The 18,853-nt window shown below is 37.1% G+C and overlaps 1 protein-coding gene across 1 annotated transcript; it reads right to left on the minus strand.

Moving 5' to 3' along the window:
- Window positions 1-7,695: 7,695 nt before the first annotated feature.
- Window positions 7,696-8,754, minus strand: LOC121711337 (interferon-induced GTP-binding protein Mx1-like). The gene is made up of 3 exons (XM_042094851.1): window positions 8,696-8,754; window positions 8,342-8,533; window positions 7,696-8,204 (listed from the first exon to the last, which is right to left on the minus strand). Exons 1-3 carry the CDS (start codon window positions 8,696-8,698, stop codon window positions 7,980-7,982), a joined length of 420 nt encoding a protein of 139 aa, XP_041950785.1. The 5' UTR covers window positions 8,699-8,754; the 3' UTR covers window positions 7,696-7,979.
- Between the last annotated feature and the right edge of the window lie 10,099 nt (window positions 8,755-18,853).

Below are 18,853 nucleotides of genomic sequence, written 5' to 3' on the forward strand. Positions count from 1 at the left end.
AACTGATAATGGCAAAGAGTTTTTTAATAAGGATTTCCAAAAAAAGGTTTAACCTGACTCTCAAAAGTCGCATGTGGCGATATTTCACAGCGAAAAACACCCGCCTACATCGACGTTCTACCTGACCTTATCCATAGCTATAATCACAGTTTTCACTCCAGTATAGGTATGAGACCCATTGACGTGAATCCTAAAAACACTCTCGAGGTATTTCAAACGCTGTATGGCGTGCAGGAGGACTGCTAAAAAAACAAAGTTTAAATTCCTCCGAGGTGACACAGTGCGTCTGTCTAAATTAAGTGGCGTGTTTGATAAACGCTACGAATAGACGTTCACCTCCGAGCTATTTATTGTCAAGGAGAGACACGAACGCCAGCCTCCGGTGTATACAATCCAGGATTTTGACGGTGAAGAGATCAAAGGTACTTTTTACGAGCCAGAGCTGCAGTGGGGGCCAACAAAGTGTTTTACGTGGATAAAGTTCTACAGACCACCACCAGGGCTGGAAAACGTTAGGGACCGTTCGTTATTTATAAACGAGGTCACCGGAGGAAAATAGGGGAGGGTCATGTCTTTTTATTCTTTGTTGAGGGGAGGGTCACCTAATTTTTTTTTGTCTAGGAGGGGGGGTCACCCATATTTTGTATTAATGAAAACAGCAAAAAATCAAAGTGGCTTGTTTGATTGTTGATTTCTGTCGCCATATAACGTTCTCTTTCGTTCCATAGCTCTGTCAACATTGAACAATGAAAATAAGGGAGATTTCTCACACAAAATACGGAAAACATCCGTCCCCATTAACGTTGGAAGGGTTGGAGCAACAAAGTAGCCTACTTTATTCACGCTTAACAGCCTATATCCATTTGGTCAACTTTATCCAGCCCTAAAAAAGCTAACTTTGGTTTACTTGTAGTTTACGGTGTAGCCTAGCCTAACTTTAAACAGTGTGCATGCTTATAAAGCATACTTGTGCTTCATTCATCCACACATCCAGCTCCTAACGTTTTGACAAGCATTTCTACCAATTGACCTTGTTCCTGCCCATCTCTAGCTTTGCTGTCTCCATCCTTTCTGTTTTTGTTGTTTGCAAAAAAAATATATAGTAGGCCCTATTTATTGGTAACCAGCAACAAGTGCAATTTGTTAATCGCTGTCATTCTCTCTCCTGCCAACAGTGGCCCGCTGGCTAGCTGAACAAGATGCTAATACATTACACAGACCAGCGCGCCTCAAGTTTCCGCGCAACAGAGTGTTTGCACCTCGACCGCTTTACCAGTTCCAGGCAGATCTCTGCGATATGCAAATGTTAAAAGCTGAAAACGACGGTGTGCGCTATATGCTGACCGTGATTGACGTGTTTTCCAAACGAGCCTACGTACACACTTTAAAAAGTAAAACAGGGGCTGAAGTGACAGCCGCCTTTGATGATGTTTTACAGCAGTCTGGGATACCTGCTAAGTTACAAACTGATAATGGCAAAGAGTTTTTTAATAAGGATTTCCAAAAAAAGGTTTAACCTGACTCTCAAAAGTCGCATGTGGCGATATTTCACAGCGAAAAACACCCGCCTACATCGACGTTCTACCTGACCTTATCCATAGCTATAATCACAGTTTTCACTCCAGTATAGGTATGAGACCCATTGACGTGAATCCTAAAAACACTCTCGAGGTATTTCAAACGCTGTATGGCGTGCAGGAGGACTGCTAAAAAAACAAAGTTTAAATTCCTCCGAGGTGACACAGTGCGTCTGTCTAAATTAAGTGGCGTGTTTGATAAACGCTACGAATAGACGTTCACCTCCGAGCTATTTATTGTCAAGGAGAGACACGAACGCCAGCCTCCGGTGTATACAATCCAGGATTTTGACGGTGAAGAGATCAAAGGTACTTTTTACGAGCCAGAGCTGCAGTGGGGGCCAACAAAGTGTTTTACGTGGATAAAGTTCTACAGACCACCACCAGGGCTGGAAAACGTTAGGGACCGTTCGTTATTTATAAACGAGGTCACCGGAGGAAAATAGGGGAGGGTCATGTCTTTTTATTCTTTGTTGAGGGGAGGGTCACCTAATTTTTTTTTGTCTAGGAGGGGGGGTCACCCATATTTTGTATTAATGAAAACAGCAAAAAATCAAAGTGGCTTGTTTGATTGTTGATTTCTGTCGCCATATAACGTTCTCTTTCGTTCCATAGCTCTGTCAACATTGAACAATGAAAATAAGGGAGATTTCTCACACAAAATACGGAAAACATCCGTCCCCATTAACGTTGGAAGGGTTGGAGCAACAAAGTAGCCTACTTTATTCACGCTTAACAGCCTATATCCATTTGGTCAACTTTATCCAGCCCTAAAAAAGCTAACTTTGGTTTACTTGTAGTTTACGGTGTAGCCTAGCCTAACTTTAAACAGTGTGCATGCTTATAAAGCATACTTGTGCTTCATTCATCCACACATCCAGCTCCTAACGTTTTGACAAGCATTTCTACCAATTGACCTTGTTCCTGCCCATCTCTAGCTTTGCTGTCTCCATCCTTTCTGTTTTTGTTGTTTGCAAAAAAAATATATAGTAGGCCCTATTTATTGGTAACCAGCAACAAGTGCAATTTGTTAATCGCTGTCATTCTCTCTCCTGCCAACAAAAATGTGTTACGTTCCAAGTAGCAGTGCGTAATTCTGCTTCATAAAGCAGAATACAGAATACAAATTGGTCATATAAATAGCCAGTTTATGGTCTACAGTGTAGGCTAGAGTTGGTTAAGTTATGGTAGGCCAACTTGGAGTGAATATACAGGGGGATTTCTTTGGCTCTTAGCCTGGCAGGTGCGCACGTAGACATAGCCTACGGCCGAACACTGCAAGCGCCAATGAATCGTGCTCTCACAACAACCACGTTGTTAACTTAAATAGGCCTACTGTAGGTTAACATCACTCTGAGTTCGCATTCAAGCAAGCAAAACGATGATTTGAATACATTTGTTTCTCTGGAAGGGCAAGGGGTAACAACAGGACAACACAGAGACAGGCCAGAATGCAGAACTAATGTTATGAGAGTATTACAGTAATATGGGATATTCTACGGGAAAATATTAAAACGGCAAGACAGCGGGGAAAAGTTAAAATGATATAGGCCTAAACCCGGAAAAAGTTGGCATGTTAGGTATTTTTCGGTCCCTGTGATTATTTGTGAAATTGTGCAAACGGTCTTTTCAAGTCATTTGAGAAGGAAGGAGTGTAGCAAGCTCCCAAATTGACGCTCGTCTGAGAAATTGAGTTTTGGATAATGTTCAGCTTTGGGAAGCCAAAGCCTAGAGGAAGGAAGCCTAGAGACAAGTCCATAGCAACAAGTTCATGTGTTGAATTTGTTATTACCCAGTGTGCTTTGTTGAATGGTCTCAATGTTTTATTGTTTTATTTCATGTGAATACTTACTAGAGGAGTAAATTATTTCAAGTAGGCTAATGCAGTTGCAGGAAGTGTGCATTTAGTTTCCATGCTTATTGTGTTTACACAACAATGTTAGTGAGTAAATCTACTGAAATGGCCACCATCTTGGTGAAGTGTGATGTGTAAGATCAGAAAGCAGAGGGTGAGTTTAGAACGATTGTTTAAGTCGATGTGATTTCATAGCGCTCTATAGCGTGGGCGGAAGGTATTGACGATTGACCGGGGAGGGTCATGCCTTTTTTGAAAAGACTGCTGGAGGGTCGTTGAACATTTCCTTGCAGGCAGGGGAGGGTCATGCAACTTTTGATTGAAGCACTCAAAATCCCTCCGGTGACCCCGTTTATAAATAATGAACGGTCACTTATTGCTTTGTAGAATGACAAAGCCGACATAGCCATAGAGTCGGTGACACTTTTGCCCCTCTCCTCAGAACAGTAGAAATTAAAGGTCAGCAACATTATTCCGTCAGCCAGTCACATATAGAGAACATCAGAATTGAGTTGAAAAACGATCAGAATAAATTCATCAACTTTACTTATGGTAAGGTCATAGTTAAATTACACTTCAGACCGGCCAAGACATGGTCCAAAAGAAGGGGGGTGGTCTTCATTTTTTATGTAGACTACCAGAAATTAAACTCTGTAACCTACAAAGATGTGTACCCACTTCCTAGAACTGAAAAGACATGTCACTCAACATTGGACTTGGATATTGGCAGATGTAGGTTGGTGATAAAAAGGGATAAACAGTAAACAGCCTTTGCCACACCCATGGGCCTGTATGAATTCCAAAGATTGACTTTTGGGTTACGTAATGGACAACATTTCAAAGACTGATGTAGCAATGCTTGGGGGACCTGAATTTAGATATTAATCTATTTAGATACTGCATTAATCTATTAATCTATTTAGATACTGCATTAATCTATTTAGATACTGCATTAATCTATTAATCTATTTAGATACTGCATTAATCTATTTAGATACTGCATTAATCTATTTAGATACTGCATTAATCTATTTAGATACTGCATTAATCTATTAATCTATTTAGATACTGCATTAATCTATTTAGATACTGCATTAATCTATTTAGATACTGCATTAATCTATTTAGATACTGTATTAATCTATTTAGATACTGCATTAATCTATTTAGATACTGCATTAATCTATTTAGATACTGTATTAATCTATTTAGATACTGCATTAATCTATTTAGATACTGCATTAATCTATTTAGATACTGTATTAATCTATTTAGATACTGCATTAATCTATTTAGATACTGCATTAATCTATTTAGATACTGTATTAATCTATTTAGATACTGCATTAATCTATTTAGATACTGTATTAATCTATTAATCTATTTAGATACTGCATTAATCTATTTAGATACTGCATTAATCTATTTAGATACTGCATTAATCTATTTAGATACTGTATTAATCTATTTAGATACTGTATTAATCTATTTAGATACTGCATTAATCTATTTAGATACTGCATTAATCTATTTAGATACTGTATTAATCTATTTAGATACTGCATTAATCTATTTAGATACTGTAATCTATTTAGATACTGCATTAATCTATTAATCTATTTAGATACTGCATTAATCTATTTAGATACTGCATTAATCTATTTAGATACTGCATTAATCTATTTAGATACTGTATTCATCTATTTAGATACTGTATTCATCTATTTAGATACTGCATTAATCTATTTTGATACTGCATTAATCTATTTAGATACTGCATTAATCTATTTTGATACTGCATTAATCTATTTAGATACTGCATTAATCTATTTTGATACTGCATTAATCTATTTAGATACTGTATTAATCTATTTAGATACTGCATTCATCTATTTAGATACTGCATTAATCTATTAATCTATTTAGATACTGCATTAATCTATTTAGATACTGCATTAATCTATTTAGATACTGCATTAATCTATTTAGATACTGTATTCATCTATTTAGATACTGCATTAATCTATTTTGATACTGCATTAATCTATTTAGATACTGCATTCATCTATTTAGATACTGCATTAATCTATTTAGATACTGTATTAATCTATTTAGATACTGCATTCATCTATTTAGATACTGCATTAATCTATTTAGATACTGCATTAATCTATTTAGATACTGTATTAATCTATTTAGATACTGCATTCATCTATTTAGATACTGCATTAATCTATTTAGATACTGCATTAATCTATTTAGATACTGTATTAATCTATTAATCTATTTAGATACTGCATTAATCTATTTAGATACTGTATTAATCTATTTAGATACTGTATTAATCTATTAATCTATTTAGATACTGCATTAATCTATTTAGATACTGCATTCATCTATTTAGATACTGCATTCATCTATTTAGATACTGCATTAATCTATTTAGATACTGCATTAATCTATTTAGATACTGCATTAATCTATTTAGATACTGCATTAATCTATTTAGATACTGTATTAATCTATTAATCTATTTAGATACTGCATTAATCTATTTAGATACTGCATTAATCTATTTAGATACTGCATTAATCTATTTAGATACTGTATTAATCTATTAATCTATTTAGATACTGCATTAATCTATTTAGATACTGCATTAATCTATTTAGATACTGTATTAATCTATTAATCTATTTAGATACTGCATTAATCTATTTAGATACTGCATTAATCTATTTAGATACTGTATTAATCTATTAATCTATTTAGATACTGCATTAATCTATTTAGATACTGCATTAATCTATTTAGATACTGCATTAATCTATTTAGATACTGCATTAATCTATTTAGATACTGCATTAATCTATTTAGATACTGCATTAATCTATTTAGATACTGTATTAATCTATTAATCTATTTAGATACTGCATTAATCTATTTAGATACTGCATTAATCTATTTAGATACTGCATTCATCTATTTAGATACTGCATTAATCTATTTAGATACTGCATTAATCTATTTAGATACTGCATTAATCTATTTATAATCTATTTAGATACTGTATTAATCTATTTAGATACGTATTAATCTATTTAGATACTGTATTAATCTATTTAGATACTGTATTAATCTATTTAGATACTGTATTAATCTATTTTGATGATGTGATTATATTTTTTCCCAGCTTTGAAAGCCATGTACAACATCTAGAAGAGGTATGTCATAGAATGAGGTCCTTTGGACAAAAAAAACCCTGAAAACTGTTCACTCTGCCAAAAGCAGGTTAGGATCTAGCCATCTAGGATCCTAGGACACCTGGTGGATTCAGAAGGAGTTCGGCCTGATCCGGAAAAAAACATCTGCAGTGCAAAACTGGAAAATCCCATCAACCGTCCATGATGTGTGATTTCTAGGATTTGTCGGGTATTACCGACGGTTCATCGGAGGATTCTCAAAGATACACCGGCCTCTTAATGCCCTCTTACAAAATACAACTAAGTATGGGAAAAAAAGAGTGTTCCAGTAGAATGGACACCCGAATGTCTAACGTCCTTTTGTTAATCCTTCACCTCCACAACAAAAGCATTTTCATTGTGTACAGGTGGGATAAGTCATGAGAAGTCTGCTTTTTACAGCACAGTAAAATATAAATATATTGTGATTCTAGAGGGAGCTCTACAGTCATCAAAAATACCTAAACCTGCATAGTGCATAAGGGAGTGGTAATGTTATGTGGAACCAACATGTAAACAAACCAGCTGTAGCCTATTTACTGATGACTGATTACACTGTGTTATTGGATCACAATTGTAGAGGCGAGAGGCACTTTTATAAGCCGATGTAAGCATACATGTGTGAGGCGATTCCTGCCTTGGCTCTGGTGTGTTTGTGTGTGTTTTAATGGTGTGGTGGTGGATCACTAAGGAGCTGGCGGACGCGGATATATCGCCTGTGAAGAAAAGCAACAGTCCTATGGATAGGTGTCTGTTGGAATCTCAAGAAGAGAAACAGACTGAGTGATCCGATGACGCCACCAGCATTTTGTATTTTGTCTAAATCATTCCCTGAGTTGGTGTGGGTGCAGGGGGGTGCTTCATTACAGCAAAGAGTGACCTAATTAATGAAGGAAGTCAAGTTAATTCTAAGGTGGCGTAACCAAGATACTAAACCTGTGACAGAATCACCTTGTGGCTTTAGTTTTAATGTATTCTGTCTTTATTTACCCTTAGATTAGATAGGATGTGACGTCCCTGTTTATATGCACAGAACCAACCGACCAGGCTTGTAAATTGCAGTTTTTAATGTAGACTAAGATATATTTGGAACAATGTTTTTTCAGTCCATAAATAAACTACAACTACTACATTACCAGTTTGGACAAATTTTGTGACCTGTGAAAACTGTTTAGTGTTTTTGATAAAATCCAATAAATAAGAAAGATAACAAAAAAGCTGTATTGTGTGTAGTTATGCTATCCCTGATTAAAAAAGCTACTGTAGTTGTTCATATCCATGTCTGAATTGCAAACAATCTAGCATTTAGAGGAAACGGCTGAGTTTCTCCTGAGCCAGGCTGAGACGCTCAATGCGGCCCTGCAGGTTGTTACGGCGACGGCTGCAGTCCGAGCCCTCGCACAGAGCCTTGTCCACGTCCACCCCCTCGATGAGGCCAAGCATCTCACTGCACAGCACCCGAGCTGACTCCTTCAACAAGAAGAACTGGATCGGCATGGGAATCTGGTCCGCCAAGCGCTGAATCACTATCTGAGAGAGAAACAGAGAAGCAACTGAGTTAGCTGAGCTGGCCTGACTTTTTCAGATGTTTCCAGAAGCAGATAGGCTATCCCTTCAGTTTAACTTTAATATTCATTTTATTTTCAAACGCAAGGTTGAATCGTCACCTCGTAGTACGCCTGAAGCATTTCAGGATACTTGCTCCTGCTGTCATATTCAGTGCAGTTCTCCACAGAGGGATCTCCCTCCTTCTTCAGGGTCTTGAAGTAGATGGTGTCCTGTGTGTAGACCAGCTGTTCCATCTTAAACTGCTCCTTGATTTTGGCCTCCTGACTCGACTGAATTTTGTCAATCTTGTTCTGGGAGTGCACACAAAACAAAAGCAAATCAGGGCATTTGTGTGACAGGACTGTCAGTTTTTGAACAGAAGGGAAAAGCAGGGAATATAATAAATTCATGACTGACTGAGGTCTTACCAATAACAGTAAAACTATGTGAAAAGGTAATTGAAATAGATTTACCATTGTGACACACTGGAGGAAAGGGTAGTTTGAGAAGCAGGTTTTTGAGACATCGCTGAACTGCTCTCCTAAAAGAGTACACCTGAAAACTGTTTGAAATTCTGGGGCAATTAGACATTTGTAAAGAAGAACACTAATGGATGACATATAAAAGATAGACTTAATGATGAAGGAAAAATAGTAAACAAAGAAGTTCCCCTTTATGCCATTGAGTGTTGTGCCATTCTGATTCTTGGAAACTGATGAGTGTGAATGTTGATTGCCTGATGTTATTGAGGTGCTGTTCAATGTGAATATTATATGACCAGCAGGGATTCGAACTCTCAACCTAAGAAACAGCAGTACAAGGCATTATCCCACTGAGCCACTGACAGTCCTACATATTGGCCACTCACATTCACATGGTGAAAATGTGTGTTGGCAAACACACAAGAAAAACTCCCAAGCATACGTTTGACAATAAAATGAAGGGCTTTCCTAAAAGAGTACACCTGAAAACTGTTTGAAATTCTGGGGCAATTAGACATTTGTAGAGAAGAACACTAATGGATAAAATATAAATATGATAGACTTAATGATGAAGGAAAAATAGTAAACAAAGAAGTTCCCCTAAATGTCAGTGTCTCAGCATTCTGATTCTTGGCAACTAATGACTGTGTATGTTGATTGCCTGATGTCATTCAGGTGCTGTTCAATGGTTTGAATCTTTAATAACCAATAGCATATGGAGGTTGAGCCTAAAGCTCTACCAGGATTCAAACTCTCAACCTAACAAACACCAGCATTAGGCATTAGCCCACTGAGCCACTGACAATCCTATATATTGGGTAGTCACATTCACATGGGGAAAATGTGTGTTGGCAAACACACAACATCAAGAAAATTCCTAGCATGCATTTGACAATAGAATTAAGGGTGTTATAAAAAAGAGTACAGATCTGAAAATGTGCACTGTTAATGGTATCCACTTAATGATGGTTGTATGGTTGTTATCCAAGAAAAAAAAATACTCATATAGGAATATAGGTGATATACAGTAGGAGAAATGGGCTGAGTGGTCGAACTTTATTGGCCTATATCTCTGAAATGGAACAACGTATCCAAATTATTTTGATAACTTTTGTGAGGCTTTGTCTAAACATTGTCTGTGAGAATTTTGGTGAAGATTTGATAATTTTTGAAGCCTGTGAAACTTTTTATGATGTTTGGCTTTTCTCTGAAATTGTGGCAAAAGTAAACATTTTTAGAGCATAAGACCAGGGTGAAAAAGATGCATCTGAATGTAGAGATTAATATGATGAAAGAATTTTGAGTCTAGGTCAATCTGGTAAGGAGAAATAAGCGTTTTTGACAAGAGCGCCACCTTTGGGTGCAGTACCCCAAATTTTGGGTTATGGGTAGTGGGGGGTACTGGTAACAATACTTGAAAATGTCAAGTTTCTAGGACTTACGGTTTATAGGAATATAGGTGATCTAGGAAAAAAGGCCTAAGTGGTCTAACTTAATTGGCCTATATCTCTGATATGGATCAAAATATCAAAATTCTGAGCAGTAACTTTTGTGAGGCTTGGTGTAAATATTGTCTATGATAATTTTGGTGAAGATTTGATTATTTTTGAAGAGTGTGAAACTTTTTATAATGTTTGGCTTTTCCATGAAATTGTGGCAAAAGTAAACATTTGTAGACCATAAGACCAGGGCCAAAAAGATGCATCTGAGTTTAGAGATTAATATTATGAAATAATTTTGAGTCTAGGTCAATCTGGTAAGGAGAAATAAGCATAATTAACTTTTTTTTTTCAATAGCGCCACCTTTGGGTGCAGTACCCCAAATTTTGGGTTTTGGGTAGAGGGGGGTACTGGTAACCATACCTGAAAATTTCAAGAGTTTTGGAGTTACAGTTTAGGCTCCAGTATGACTTTTACAGAATTTTGGCCAAAAATGAACGGTACAGAAACAATAGGGGTCCTGCAGCTACGCTGCTCGGACCCCTATTAATAATAATAAGAATACGTAGAAACACAATGAGGTCCTCGCAGCTTCGCTGCTTGGCCCCCAATAATAATCCTTACAAAATCAATAGGGCCTTGTGCCCTTCGGTGCTCGGGCCCTAATAATCCTTACAAAAACAATAGGGCCTTGCGCCCTTCGGTGCTCGGGCCCTAACAATAATCCTTTCAAAAACAATAGGGCTTCGCACCTCTCGGTGCGCGGGCCCTAATAAGGATTTGCTCATAACACTCTAAATACATTGCACTGCTGTTTTGGTTGTTCCAAACTTTTAGATAGGCATAGGCCTACGCAGTCAAGGACTTTTAACACTCGCACCAACCCGACTTGTCATGACGTGCCTTAGCCCCAAAAAGGTTGAGAACCTCTGAATCTGAAACCGAATCCCTGTTCCAAACAGTGTTTTTTTTTTTTTTTTTTAAATAAGCCTACAGAGGTAAGCAAACAATTCAACATTTTAAACATGTGTAGACCGTGACCGTAGAGGACAATCTCTCACTGCTGTCAGTGTCAGCATCACATCATGCAACAGTAGGCCTAGGCCAAAGTCTTTTAACGTTACAGTTAAACAACGGAAAAATATTAAGCTGCTGCTGTTTTCTTTTAATTACTGAATGATTTAGGCTATTATCGTATGAATGAATGGAACGTTGTGTTTTTAAGCGCCAGAATTGACCCATCCCAAGCCCGAAAACCGCCACAGGTCAATCGTTATCATGTCATGACAATGCTACGTTTTCATATTTTATAGTCTATGGTTTCCATGCACACCATATCATATTCCGATTTTATTCGGAATAATGCCAATATTCAGATTGCACATGAGTCAATAAATATAGGCTAGTTGTCACACAAGTTTTTTTTATTATTGTTGTAAGCTAATATTGAATGATTTCACAAATAAAGCCGTGAAAAAATTGTACGCACAGTGCGTACAGGATTACGCCTGCCCGTGCCACTGATCTGTGCCTCTGTTGGAATTCCTCCTCCATTTCTCTTAGTAACAGCAACTGTTTACAAATTGTTGTGACTGATGCCATTCATAATATAATCATGCCACATGAAACTAAACCAATGAAGTTATTCTAAATTGTATCACAGAAATGTAAATAACTGGGCCTAAATGCCCTCAGTAAGTATATATACTCTTTTGATCCCGTAAAGGGGAAATTTGGTCTCTGCATTTATCCCAATCTGTGAATTAGTGAAACACACTCAGCACACAGTACACACACAGTGAGGTGAAGCACACACTAATCCCGGCGCAGTGAGCTGCCTGCTACAACAGCGGCACTCGGGGCAAGCGGTGGCGAGGCGATGCTGGTGGTTTTGCAGCTCCTTGCGGCGGCGACTGGTCTCTGTGCTCTTCTTCAGATAATTGTCCAGTTGTTGGTCACTTCCATGAGTTCCTGCACCTTGAGGCAGAGCATGCACTTGGACTCCTGCAGCAGGAAGTGTTGGATCAGCATGGGGACCTGGTCCGCCAGCCGCTGGACCACAATCTGACAGGAGAGAATTAAAAAGAATTTAAAAAAAGAATTTTAAAAAAGATTTTAAAGCACAGCTTTAAACCAAATCCTGATACAATACAATACATCAATCCCGAGGAAACAAACAAACACAAAAAAACGAATAAACAGGGAGAGAGAAAGAGAGAGAGAGAGAGAGAAGATTAACATTTTCAAAACGTTAATCTTTGTGTGATTACTTTGTAATACTCTTTAAGTATCTTGGGGTAGTTATTCCTGCTGTCCAAATCACCATAGTCCTCCTCAGCAACACCCATTCTCTCATTGAGGATGCTGTCTTGTGTGTAGACCAGCTTCTCCATCTTAAACTGCTCACGGATTCTATCTGCCACTATGGCCTCTTGTCATTGTTAAACAACATTTAAAATTTCCCAAATTCCTCATCACCTGGTCTGAGATGTCGTCTGGTTGTCCAGGCACTGGAACTCTGGTGATCCCCAGCAAGTCAATGAGAGTGAGATCACACACATCAGGAGACATGATCTCCAGATGGATAAGAGAGCTGCTGATCCCAACGCCCTCTCCTGCCAACTCATCCTGGGCTTTGAAAAAGATTAAAGGAGAATTCCGGTGTGATATTGACCTAAAGCGTATTGAAACATGATACCGAGTGTGAACGTATGTCTCATAGCCCATCTTGGCTTGTCCCCTGCACTCCAAAATCTGGCGCTAGTTAGCCGATGCTACCAACAGCTTTTTCAATGGTGGTGCTTCAGCATCGGGCTAGCCATGCAAATAAATCACTGTTTTACACCATTTACTAGGCTCAATGTATCTCCACACTTCATTGGTAGACTTCCAAAGGCCCTGACATTTAAAACGAGACATTGAGAACTTTGAAAAAGCACTGGTAGTTTACTTACAAGACGATTTATACAGACAGTATCTTCACGAAGTTTAGCGTTTGCAGCCATCTTGAATTTAGTCACGATAAGTCGAGCGACGAGTAAGAATGAACAGGTATGATAAGGGATCAGATTCCAAAAATAATTCCGTGGAAATGCATGGATTCCAGTTGCTGCTACTGGAAGAAACTGGAATCCATGCATTTCACTGAATTATTTCAAGATGCAGGGGACAAGCCGAGATGGGCTATGAGACATACGTTCACACTCGGTTTCATGTTTCAACACACTTTAGGTCAATATCACACCGGAATTCTCCTTTAAGGAGTGGAAGTTAGATAGTCTTCAAAATGCATTTCTGTACAATGGAATATTGTACTTCAGAGAGGCTTGGGAGTTGGGACAAAGATAGCTTTGAATATCATTAACTACACTACATTTAGTATACTTTCCTGTAAGGTTCTAAAAACATGACAGTGTCCCATCGTGAATCCCAAATGAACTCTCTGTTTTATCTTACCATCCACAACATATCTCTCCACCAAAGAGGGGTCAGTAAAATCAATCTTTGTGTCCATGTAGGCGATGGAGGCCCCCCATCTCTCTCCGGGCTTCAGCTTTCTCAGCTTCAGTTCCAGTGGGCAACGCCGTCACGATACCTGAAGGAGAAACAGCCATGATGCTGAGTTTAGTTATGAATAATATTATAAAACACAGTCATAATATATGGTTATGGTTTTGTTTTGTTTTATGTTTTTTTTCCAAAGCGACTAACAAATAAAAAACAATGCAATAGTTAAAAATGAATAGTGAACCGTTTTAAAATTTTAGTAAGATTACATTAAGAAAAATTCAAAAATAAACAATAACGTCAGTATATATCAGTTATCAATAGCCTAATTAAAATAAACATATCATAATATACAAACCATTTCTCTTAAGAACCTCTTAATTAATTAAGTGTATGCAGAACCGATATTTTTTAGACCCCTCTTGAAAGACCCAAAAATATCACAGGAACGGAGAGCATTGGAAACATGGGAAATTCCAACAACGAGGAACCACTGAAGAAAAGCGTCTTGAATTTGACCTAACTTTTATGGCTGGTCGACGCAACAGACGCTCATCAGAAGGTGGGCTGTTGGGGATGTAAAGCTGGATCAAATAATTGAAATAGCATGAGCAGATCCAGTAAGTGTCCTATAGGCCAAGGTTTACATTTTATTCTGGCTACTATAGGGATATTATGGAACCCTGGAGGGGTCATTGCAAGATATTTCTTTGGTGTATATCCAGAAAACGTGCACTCAATTTACTAAATTGTGTGCTCATTTTACTAAATCGGGGGCATGTTTTATATAGTGCACTCATTTTTGACCACACATTTGACAAATTTGTGCTCTCATTTTAATTTTTGTAAAATATTTAGTAAATGTGTGCACGATTTAGTCAATTCTGCACACAATTAACTAAATTTAGCATACAATCTATAAAATGAGACCAATTTAGTAAAATGAGAGCACAGCACTATATAGGAAAATGAGAACAATATACTAAATTGTGCGCACACTCTAGTAAAATGAGACCACAATTTAGTAAAAATGAGTGCATAATTTACTCAGTTGAGCGCACATTTTCTTTCTGATGATGTGTAGTGTATACTGTAATGTATACAGTAAGTTACTCATGATAAAAGCGCCTGCTAAATGAATAAATATTCTCACCGCTGCCTCAATAGGGAGAGCTACTCCAGACAGCGCCTCCAACACGGAGCTCTTTCCTGAGCTCTGGTCTCCAATCACAGCTATGGCAGGCAGGGCCATGGAAGAGTCTACCTTTGGTCCGTCTTTATATAGGGCTTACAAAGCCAACAATTGAATGCAGTGGGTCAACTGTAGAGATGCCAATAGCTGTCAAAGCATTGGTCTGGGAAAAGAATAAACATTGACAATTTAGATACCCGATACAACATGATGTGTGTAATAATGGAATGGATAAAAGAAACAACTATAAAAATCTTTTATCTTTTATTATCTTTAATATTTTATTATCTTCAGTCAGAATGTTATCCTGCAAGATCACTGCTTTACTCAGTAAAACTCTGAACTTTCATCTCTATTGTTGTTAAATTGTTGTCAAGATACAGAATTTTGAATTATGGTCTCCCGCCATCTTTTTGGAACTTTACATTCTTGTCTTGACTATGAAACTTAATGAAATTAGTTTTGAATGCCTCTTTCATATAACATCGAAAAAGAAAAATCAATATTTTCAATGTTTTTTGTAGTAATCGGCCTGTATCTCAAAATTAGAATGTGCGACTTGTGACTCATTTTGTCAGATCGGTTCACATTTAGTTATTTGCACAATGTGCATTTTAGAATGTCAATAGTGCAAAGCTGACAGTTATGGTTAAGCATACTGTACCTCAATAGACAAGGCATATGGGTAACTGACCTCAATATTTTTTTTCATGATTTTGTCTTTTTCATATTTAAACATTAAATTACAGAAAACGTGTAACATTTTATTTTCATATTAATGTAAGTAATCAATTGGGGAAGTTTCATAGTGATATCTGCTAGTTAATTTTTTAACACTATTCATCTGAGTCTTGCCTTATTTTCAGCACATTGACCAAGAAAGGGTTAATATACAAAATTGCCCAAGGGATATCACTGGGCCCCCTCTCAAATCTTAGAGATCTACAAGATTCTGCAAAAAAACAAAACAAAACAAAAAAAAACCCAAACAAAACCAGGTCTGACCCCATGGCTGCCGGACTATAGGCTAATACAGGTAATATTGGTTGTGCATTAGCAAATTACAAAAAAAAAATCATATTTTGTGCTTTAATATCAGAATTGATTCAACAGCTTCTTTGAATCTGTTTCCTGTCCCCTTTTTCAGCGAATGATTTCAAAGTTTAAAGTTTACAGCAAGAGGGAATTTCCTCGCAGTGGCTCCAATAAAAAACATGCAATACTGATATCAGCTTTGTTCTCTGCCAGTTTGCAGCATAGCACATACTGAAAATTAGCTAGTCACGCTTGATGGAACAAAATGGCCAATTGAAACTGCTACCAGGTTTGGCAAAAGAACATATTCTTAGGTCATCTGATGAAGGTAGAACAATTTTATCCTCCTCAATTTCTTTTAATTTAATCAAATCTGTGATACTAATCCAGTTTCTTACTGGACGGAGAGAGATTTTCAGTCTATCCTAAGAAATAAAATGGATACATAAAGATTCAGTCACTCTGACGGACCACATTTCACCTTTGTTTGGGGTCACTAAGACATTTCCTTATGTTTTCCATGAACATATTATGTACATGAAATGGCTGTGTGAATAGGGAATGTAGCAAAACGAGAAGGTTAGAGCTGTCAAAGACAACCTGAAGGGAAAGCTTTCAGATTGTTCTCCACGACATGCTGCTGAGAATCCAGTCCATATTGAGACCAGAAATCATCTCGGTCTCTGAGACATCACTTGAACTAACAGTGCTTGGGAGGAGAGGAAGTGCTGGTGGTGGGTGTGTGGAGGGTTGCAGGGCATCATTCCTGGGCATTACAGAAGCATGCAGGACAAGGGCCATTACCAGTGTGTAGGCAGGGAATGTCCAGATAGCTCCGGCTGATAAGAGTGACAGACGGGTCAGTGCTACATCCCTTGGCCTTCCTTGAACTGGTCAAGTCATCTGGATATGGAGTGAGGATTGTCTCAAAATGATTTAAATATATATAAAAGGATATATATACAAATACATACATTTATAAATATCCAAATACAAAATACAAATATAAAAATGTGACATACAAATAAATAAACAAATTTATATAAATAAACGTGTCTTTGTAAATATATTTTCAAGATTTGAAAATAAATATGCTTGACTTTGTATGTGGATTTGCATTTGTGAATCTCCTTTTTGCTTTTATGTCGATGACGTAATTTTGAGACATTCCAAGACATTCTCTGCTACTCTGCAACAGCGTCGGAAAGATTCAGTTGCTATCAGTTGATAACAGACATGTTGTACAACACTGCCATCTGCTGGTTGTTCAGTGGAGGGTGTCTTCGCATTCAAATCTAGTGGTATTTATTTGTGGATCTTGGTGTGCAGTAGGAATGTCTCAAAATTGCGTCATCGACATAAAAGCAAAAAGGAGATTCACAAATGCAGATTCCACATACAAAGTCAAGCATATTTATTTTCAAATCTCGAAAATATATTTACAAAGACACGTTTATTTATATAAATTTGTTTATTTATTTGTATGTCACATTTTTATATTTGTATTTGGGTATTTATAAATGATGTATATGTATATATATAAAATTTATAACATTTTTTATAGTAAAAAAATTATATAAAATCAAAGAGGGAGTTTTTGGAAAAAATACGCTTTGTGTACTATGAAGGGCAGTTAGCTGAGTGTAACAGATGTGTTTTAACATGGGTAGGTCGAAAGTGGAAGTCGCATAATAGATTTATAGCATTTTTGAATAGTAAAATATTAATATAAAATCAAAGAATGAGTTTTTGAAAAACAGAAGCTTTGTGTACTATGTAGGGCAGTTAGCTGAGTGCAACAGATGTGTTTTGACATGGGTAGGTCAAAAGGTCAAACCGCATTATAGATTTAAAGCATTTAAAGCATTTTTTTACATTAAAAAATATTTATAAAATCAAAGAATGGGTTTTGGGGAAAAATAAGATTTGTGTACTATATAGAGCAGTAATCCAAGTTCACCAGATGTGTTTTGACATGGGTAGGTCAAAAAAGCAAGCCGCATAATAGATTTGAAACATTTAACATTAAAAATGGTATAAAATCAAAGAGCAGGTTTTAGTGAAAAAGAAGCTTTGTGTCCTAGAAAGGGCAGTAAGCCGAGTTCAGGAGATGTGTTTTAGTATGGGTAAGTCAAAAGGTGAAGCCGCATAATAGATTGAAATATTTTATCAGCATAAAAAAAATCATAAAATCAAAACATGGGTTTTTGGACAAAAGAAGCTTTGTGTAATATAGGCAGACCTTGTTTAAACACATTAAAGTTGGTTTGACACAAACTCGACCATCGTAGTCAGTGCTAAATAGATTTTTCGAATATGTCGAATATCCAACGTCCAATATAAAACCAACTTTACCACGGTTAATAAGTATGAGAATGTTGGAAATAGCTGACTAATGTGAAAAAAAACAACAACAACAAATGTTACTATAATACATTATGTTATAATGCATTCTATAGCAATGGTTTATTTTCAATTGTTACTCCGATGCCATGTGTCCTCACTTTTGGACCTTTGTCGTAACCTTTGGGCACAGTGTCCTCATTTTCAGTGTCATACCACCAGCGGTCCTCTGCCAATCTGATTTTGCTATCTGGGGATAACCAGCTGATATCAGCAACCACAACCTTTGCACCCTTTTCAAGGTTGTTGCTCACCACCACCAAACAGGCCTACTGTAAACTGCATAAATGTTTTGAAAGCCCACATTATACTGTCTTAACAACGGACAATAACACTATAATTAGTAGGCTATTGCTCAGCAATATGGTCTATGCTGAGTTAATCCCTGCAACGTAATTTGTAGCCTAATAGGCCTACACTGCTTTCAAATAATGGGACAAAAAATAGGCCTAGGCTAGCCTACTCTTGGTTTTAAGCTGAGCAAGTAGACTAAAGCAATAGACATGTAACACGACACAAAACGCATTTGTCATTTGGTTATGACATAAGGTTAAGTGTGTTAGGGCCTATCA

This window comes from Alosa sapidissima, chromosome 6 (assembly GCF_018492685.1).
Source record: "Alosa sapidissima isolate fAloSap1 chromosome 6, fAloSap1.pri, whole genome shotgun sequence".
In the NCBI taxonomy this organism is placed as follows: Eukaryota; Metazoa; Chordata; class Actinopteri; order Clupeiformes; family Clupeidae; genus Alosa; species Alosa sapidissima.